Source organism: Hipposideros armiger, unplaced genomic scaffold (genome assembly GCF_001890085.2).
Source record: "Hipposideros armiger isolate ML-2016 unplaced genomic scaffold, ASM189008v1 scaffold_18, whole genome shotgun sequence".
Lineage (NCBI taxonomy): Eukaryota > Metazoa > Chordata > Mammalia > Chiroptera > Hipposideridae > Hipposideros > Hipposideros armiger.
The window spans coordinates 1,615,358-1,622,640 of record NW_017731368.1 but is presented as its reverse complement, the minus strand read 5'-3'; the positions used below and the strand labels follow the sequence as shown (position 1 = coordinate 1,622,640).

At 58.2% G+C, this 7,283-nt stretch overlaps 1 protein-coding gene across 1 annotated transcript in view; it reads right to left on the bottom strand.

The window, feature by feature from the left end:
* Positions 1-7,264, bottom strand: part of USP19 (ubiquitin specific peptidase 19) — an 11,385-nt gene extending 4,121 nt beyond the window's left edge. The window contains exons 1-19 of the mRNA XM_019634324.1: positions 7,135-7,264; positions 5,343-5,605; positions 5,050-5,088; positions 4,751-4,879; positions 4,531-4,664; positions 4,155-4,457; positions 3,822-4,038; positions 3,532-3,688; positions 3,362-3,433; positions 3,131-3,246; positions 2,808-3,028; positions 2,528-2,723; positions 2,314-2,447; positions 2,046-2,204; positions 1,851-1,961; positions 1,273-1,383; positions 1,088-1,189; positions 187-327; positions 3-104 (exon numbers count right to left, since the gene is read on the bottom strand). Of these exons, the coding sequence (XP_019489869.1) occupies positions 3-104; positions 187-327; positions 1,088-1,189; positions 1,273-1,383; positions 1,851-1,961; positions 2,046-2,204; positions 2,314-2,447; positions 2,528-2,723; positions 2,808-3,028; positions 3,131-3,246; positions 3,362-3,433; positions 3,532-3,688; positions 3,822-4,038; positions 4,155-4,457; positions 4,531-4,664; positions 4,751-4,879; positions 5,050-5,088; positions 5,343-5,469 (2,571 nt within the window). The 5' untranslated portion in view covers positions 5,470-5,605; positions 7,135-7,264. The remainder of the gene's footprint in view (positions 1-2; positions 105-186; positions 328-1,087; positions 1,190-1,272; positions 1,384-1,850; positions 1,962-2,045; positions 2,205-2,313; positions 2,448-2,527; positions 2,724-2,807; positions 3,029-3,130; positions 3,247-3,361; positions 3,434-3,531; positions 3,689-3,821; positions 4,039-4,154; positions 4,458-4,530; positions 4,665-4,750; positions 4,880-5,049; positions 5,089-5,342; positions 5,606-7,134) is intronic.
* Between the last annotated feature and the right edge of the window lie 19 nt (positions 7,265-7,283).

The following is a 7,283-nucleotide window of genomic DNA, read 5'->3' as shown; positions in this document are numbered from 1 at the left end:
ACACGGTAGCACCGAGTACAGCGCTTCAGCTTCTCGTCCTCTGACTGTTGCTTCCGCTGGCAGGCGGCACACTTGGAGATGGGGATGCTGGGCACCTGGGGGCGCTAGGGTGGATCGTCTGGCTCAGCAAGGCCATGCCGGGTGGGAATGCTCCCCCCGCCCACCATCAGGGTGGCCTCCACTCACCTGTTGTACCTCTAGCACCACCACCCGCTCCTTGGCCAACTCTGGGGATAACAGCTCGAAGCAAAGGAGCGTGTCGGATGGGGACACAGTGTCCAGTGACTGGGAGGGCAGGAACACACGGTGGAAACGATTCTTAATCACCTGGGGACAGAGAACACACAGATCCTATGTGAGAACCAGACTTTTCCCCAGCCCTGCCCTGGAGCACAGGGACAAGGCCTGGCTCTGAAACTGGGTCTATGGAAGGGAGCAGGGATGGGGATTATGGCCCAAAAGAAGCATACGCCTTTGCTGGCACCAGCTTTAGTGCCCAGTGGAATAAGGAGCCTGGTGCATCAGATCCTGAAAGACTAGGACTGGGGCAGGTGCCAACCACACCAGCTCTCCACACTGAGGGCCTCTACTCTGCTATCAACTAGTGGGACCCTGCTGAGACTGCAACAAGGTCCTCATGGAAGGGCCACAGTCAAGGAGGCTCCTCCCTACCTGCACCCCTCTGAGGAAAAGGACACTGCCAGGCTGGAAGCTAGGACCTCTGGGGAATACCAGCACACAGATCTGGGACAACACGAAGGAGCAGCAGATGGAGGGAGAACCATAGATGGTGGAAAGATAGTTCCGCAGCTCAAGGTCCTTCTTTAAAGAGGGAAGGCCATTTGGGGGCCACCACCAAAGAGGGGAGTAAACCCTGATGATGGCTGGGAACTGAGGGCACCACTGTTGCACAGCCCAAATGCCTGGTTTAACCACGCCTCAACCAGTAGCACATGACCTATTTTTATGCAGTCACACGCACATTTACATGTATATGTACAGATGCCAATGACTGTTCAAGAGTGTGTGTGTGTTGTGAGTAGACACGTGTCCACATGCTTAAGAACCTGGGGAAGGACAGACACACCTCAGCCAGACGCAGGTTCTCAGGCTTCACGTGGACACTCTGAGAGAGGGAGTCCAACACTTCACTTGCGCTGGAGTTCTCCTTGCTGATGCTCACCAGGAACTGTGGTGACAAGAGTAGTCAGTCCATGCGGGTGGTGGGCCAAGGTCTCTGGGAGAGCCCAGAAGTAGGAGCTAACTCCTTACCTTGATGGGCTTGCTGTGGGGCTCCCGGGCAAAATAGAAGACAGGGAGAACCTTTTGCTTTTGTGGCAAGGGCACCGGCAGGTACAGGAATGGGTCAAAAGTGATGGAGACCTGCAGATACACAGGTGGCACTGGATGGCCACACAGGGGACAAGGGGCAGGCCGCAGGCCCTCGGATGGCTCTCAGGGCCTCACAGCCAGCCAGCAAACTCTCAGGACACGGAATGGACCAGGAGGGCCACCAAGAGAGAACAATCCCTGTTTCTGGCACTTGAGGCCCTGCCCAGCCAAATCATTTTATCACTGTGCTCCTCACTTGCTCCCCGTCTGCCTTTTCGATCTTACCCATACCCATGCCCCACCTTACAGTGATGTTTGAGCCCAAACATCACCTTTACCCCAGCCAAGAAGCCTCCCCTGCCAACCTCTGCAGCCCACACAGGAGCCTGAGACTTCCCGTCAGCTTCCTGGGCCAAACCTTGCCTACAACACCTAAAGGTGCATGTGCCTCTGACCTCAAGTGGACCAGGCTAGCTAGGCCAAGCTAGGAGGTCTCTTTCTAAGGGAGTACATCATACCTTGGCACACACAGGGCACACCAGCTTCGACTTGTACTGGCCCTGAAACAGGTCCACGATGAAAGAGTCATTCCTCATCTTGTGCCGCTGCCACGCTTCCTCAGCCACCACCTAAGAGGCAGAGTGTTGAGGACTGAGGAGACCTGGGGCCTGGGATGTACATGAGACATGCCCACCCCTGCCTCCAACCCTGACCTCATCAGGCCGCCCATCTGAGTCCACCGTCTCCGTGTAGGGCTTATTCTGTATGCGGTTCAGGTCCTCATGCAGCCCATCCAACAAGAAAGCCATGAACTCCTGGGCATCGTGCTGTGCATAGCCTGTGAACTGGCTGGCTTTGCTCGCCACAATGGCCTGGATACAGAGATAAGGTGTGAGCAGGGAGCCCCACCATCTACCGTGCACCCAGCTGGCTGGCCCTCCCTGCCCTCTCCAGCCAAGGGTGGGAGTGGCCACAGATCACCTTCAACTTAGAAGGCTGGAAGGCATGGTGGGTGCCCTTCCAAAGCGCCCGCAGCAGCACGGCAAAGCCGATGGCCAGACGCCCACCGGTCCCCAGTGGGTTGTTGTAGTTGATCTCGGCCTCAAAGGAGCGGTCTGAGAACAGGAGCCAAGCAGAGGTGTAAGCAGGGGAAGGGACCCGTGTCCATGGTCCCGCGCCCCAGGCCCTGACTCACCATGGAAGAAGTCCCGGAGCTCCCGAGTGTTGGACAGAGACTGAATGACGCTATTCATGAAGCAGGTGTTGCCGAGATTCACAAGGCCAGTGAAGCCCGGCAGACACACTTTCTTCTCTTCCTCCTCCTCTTCCTCCACGCTGTCTCCACTCACAGGGCTGTGGGGCATTGGAGGCACCATACACGTGGGCTTGGGCTGTGGGAGCAAAGGGGGCATGAAAGAGCAGCCGTGAGGCTCTCCAACCTCCATCCTTGGCCCGCCACACCCCAGGAATCTCACCGAGGCCATGTGTGGCTCTGGCTTCGAGGCTACATGCTCCATGGGGGTGCGGGCTGCCACACCATCCAGCCCTGTGTCCTCAGATCGAGCCTTGGGTTTCTCCTTCTCCACAGCCCGGGCTTCCTCCTGGCCTGTCAGGGGGTGTGGGGTACCTCCCGGTGGTGTTGAATCCAGAGGGGTTGGACCTGTCGGCACGGCCACCTTTGCACCACCCACTGCACCTTAAAAAGGGGGAATGAGGGGGCTGGTGGTTAGCAGCATGTGGCAGGGTATGGGGGTCCCAGTCATGCGGGTTGGGCAATGAAGGGAGCTCGTGTGCAGACCTCGTGCAGCTGGGGCCTCCAGGCCCCCCCAGCGCTGACTCTGCCGCTTTCGGAGGCAGATGTCAATGCGAGAGGCCGTGAAGCAGAAGGTACACTGCTCTGGCTCAATCAAGTTCCTGTGGGAAAAGGCTCAACTCAGAAACTTAGGTAGAGTAGGTGTCCGGCTAGATGAGCCAGGGAGATGGAGCCCAGGGTGGGAATGGCACAGTGGTGGGGCTAGGCACCACCCACCTGAGCTTCACCTGCCAACGGAAGATGGTGTGGGGCCCGCAGCCCGGGTGCAGTCTCAGGAAGTTTCCATCCCTACAAAGGCAGAGTGGAGGCAGGGCAGGAAGAAGAGCATGAAACACACTGTCCTGCCTGAAGCACACGGTCTACCCTGTCTCCTGCCACTCACCCACCTGGTCTGGAAAATAAGCGTGAAGTCCTGCTCGCGGAAGAGCACTCGAGAGCTGTCCCTGCGGATTTCCTTTACGTACACATGCACCACCACTGAGTCTGGCCCCTTCTCATACGAGTCATTCTTGACAAATGCCAGGTTCACCATGGACTCGGGCTCTACGTCAAGACCACAGTTCAGTGCCACCCAGGACAGGTTCCCATCTGTTACTACTTTACTCCCTACCCGCCCACCAACCTAGCAACCCAACCTAGCTCTGCCTGCCCCGCCCTCCCCCAGCCCCACCTTTACCATCCACCAGGGTTGCAGCATCTGCTGCCACTGCCATCTCCTCTTTGGAACGATCACCTTTCTCAGGGTCTCGGCTCCGGGTCATGGCTGGGGAGACTGGGTCATTCCTGGGGGACACTGCCTTCTCTCCTGCCAAAAGTGCTAGATTCTCCTCTGAGCCCAGGAGGCAGGTCTGGGGGTTCAGCGGTGGTACCTGGAGTTTTTCCTCAGCCTCAACCTATTCATAGCGAGATTGTGGGCAGGATCAGCCCTGGGCCTGGCAAGTGGTCCCACCACTGCAGCCCATACCCTTCCCCCCATCTCCCTATTCCCACACAGGCACCCCCCTCTCACCTGGGTAGCTGACTCAGCCAGGAAGGGGGGGGCATCACCGTGGGGTCCAGGGCCATCTCTGGACCCTTCCCCCTCTGGCGCTCTGCGGAGATGCACAGCCCTCTTGGCGCTGGGCCCTGCCTGGGCCCCGGGGCCAGCCCCCGTGCCTACCTCACCACGTCCCTGGGCCCGCTTCTGGTTCCGAGCCTCTTGCTTAGCCCGGCGGGGCTCAGGGCCTGGCTCCAGGGCAATGGGAGATGGCTCCTGCCCATTCTCCTGGCACTGCAGCCCTGGCACCAACTCCTGTGTCCCTAGAGGTTTCTTCTGACAAAGATACAGCAGTCAGGCCCTGTCAATTACGTTGGGTATCCCTCCCCTACCCGGCTCTGGAACTTACCAGGAGAGAGGGCCATGTGAGCAGAGGCACTTTCTTGGGCAGTGCCAGCTGCAGGAGGCCACCTTTGCGAGGCTGTACTTTGGTGCAAGAACTTTCTATCTCAGCGTAGAAAACACCACCCCACTGCCGACCATCTGGAGACAAGGTGGGGGCAGTGAGTTGGGGTGGGGGATATCAGAGGATTCAAATACATTGCTGGGCTCACGCAGGATGGACGCACCTGGAAGCCGCACCACACAGTCTGTGTCCGTGAAAGCAGTATCCACCTCCTCCAGCCGCAGGTGACCAGCTCCCACACGCAGCTTGACAATCACCTCATCTGCACTCTGCTTCCAATCAAGCAACAATTCTGTAGGAGGAGTGCCAATAGGACTGTGAGGGTCTCCATGAACTCCTGAGAGGGATAGGCAGGTACCAGAGACCCAGCCCTAATGGACTGCTCCGGATGAGGGCTATACCCACAGCGACCCCTCTTCTCCCCTAGCACTCTAGCATCCGAAAGGCCTATTCTTTACTCACCCTCTTTGGTCTGCTCCTCTTGAGGAGTGGACACTGACCCTGACAACAAAGGAAAGAATGGGGAAACGATGATGGGGAGGCAGCTTTCAAGACCCCATCACCCCACCAGGCACCATCTTTAGGATTTCAGCCAAGTACCCAGATATCAAAGGTGAGGCTCTACCCAGCCTGCCATGGGTCCTTGTCTCAGCATCAGACCAGGGCAGAAGCAAAAAAGTCATTTCCCAACCCCCAATCTGTATGCTCAACAGGAAGGGAGGAGAAGGCCACAAGCACTCTAGGAATATCATTACCACCTCTCCTAGGGTCTCCATCCTTGCTCTCCTGGTTTGCTCGATCCTTCTGCTTCTTCTTACTAGTGGCCTCCTCCAGTCCTGGGGGCCCTCTCCTTGGGCCAGTGGCACTGGTCCCACCAGACATCTTGAGCCGCTTGGTCGACAGCCAGAGTGCCCCGGGATCGGCAACGGCGTCTGGGTCAGGGCTACGGCGCTTTCTTCCTGGCCCAGCTATTTTGGCAACTCTTTGTGGCCAAATTCTCCAGCAAGGAACCGACAGCCTAATGAGAAGAGATCGAGGATTACTACCAAGGCCCAACAATTTACTTCTTAGTTACAGCCAGGGTTCAGCAACCTGGGATACTCCTAACCCTACAGAGCAATAGCTCTCCACCACCTGATGTAGCCTTGGACACTCTCAGACTATGCTGAAGGGGGAATAAATAATGCAAGTAGCGCAACCACTTCTGGCCGAGACTCACAGATGCCTGCTCCATAGACCAGCAAAGATGGAAGCCTCACTGAGGAGACACCGGGTCAAGGCAGCCACGACCTAGGACCAGACTCCTCCACCAATCTGGAGAGGAGCCATGGCTTCAACCCACAGGGCTGGCACTGAGCAGGGTGCTCACTTTTCCTTCACTCTCACTGGCTGCTTAATCACCACCTGAGAAGTAGGAGGTGGAGGAGGAAGGCAGGAAAGTAAAAGACAATCGTGCAGCAAGAGGACCAGGATCTGTGGCTGAAAACAGGCCCAGCCCAGGTGCTACCACTACCCAGGCAAGATCCTGAGCCCAGGTGCTACCACTACCCAGGCAAGATCCTGGGCTAAGGTGCCCCACCTGCTGCCTGCCAATTCCCCCCTCCCCCGAACCTGCTCCTGAGGGTTTTTTTCTTTTTTTCCCCCCTACATCTCAAGAGAGATTCCTCTGTCCAGCTGCTGTCCAAAGCAGAGAGGGGCCTGCAAAAGCTGGGGTGAAAAGATGTCACATTACCCTTTCAGCAGCAATCCTGCCCCAAAGCCAAGGCAGGGCAGGCATGCAGTTTGAGACTGAAACAGACATCCTCCCCTTCCTTCTCAGGTCCACTCACTCAGCTCTGAGCCAGACACCTTCTACCCAGTTTCCCACAGACCCATCAGTGGATTCTGGGCTGTTTCTCCATCCAAAATAAAGTTCTCAAAACTGAGATAAGAGTAGGGATGAACTACCGGTCCAGGACCCTTGGCTGCCTCAAGCCGGGCCTGAGACAGTAAGTAGCAGGAGAGATAGTGACTAGTCTCTTTTTACAGGGTGTACGTAGGGGCATATATGCTCTTATGGGTCAGATGTGTGACTAGTGGGCTGGATCTTTAATGACGACAGGTCCAGAGCCAAGGAGCGGGCGCCCTCCGCCTTTCTGCACCAGGGCCCCAGCTGAAGGTCGCGTCCCTCCCCCATCCTCCCGGAACTTCGAGCGGGTAAATGGACTGCCTTAGAGAAGAACCATGCCCGTCTAGTAGGGCCGCACGGGGTTATGAACCGCAGACCAGCGCCCCAGTTGGGCTGCAACCCAGTTCCAACCTCCGAACCCTGGGCCCGCCACCACCTCCTCCAGGAAGACGCCCTCGCTCGCCGCCAGCCCTTTCCGAGGCGGGAGGCCGGCCACGGGCGTCGCGTAACTGCCCCGCCTTCATCGGTGGGCCCGGCCCGCCGCGGGGCTCGAGGGTCGGAGGCTGGCACGACCCGTGACCTTCAGCAGGCCGCCCTGGGCCCGCGTCGCGGCCTCCCCGCTCCGGCTAGACAGGCGATTAGCGGCCCGTCCCACTCACCGAGCGAGGCCGCCGCCGCCAGCCCTCTTCGGGCCCTGGCAACCCGCTCTCGGTTCCGGTTCCGGCGTCAGGTCGGTTCCGGTTCCGGCGCGCCCCTCCCCCGTCCCCGGCGCCGCTGCCTCAGCTGCTTGTTTTGTTTCGACTTGTTA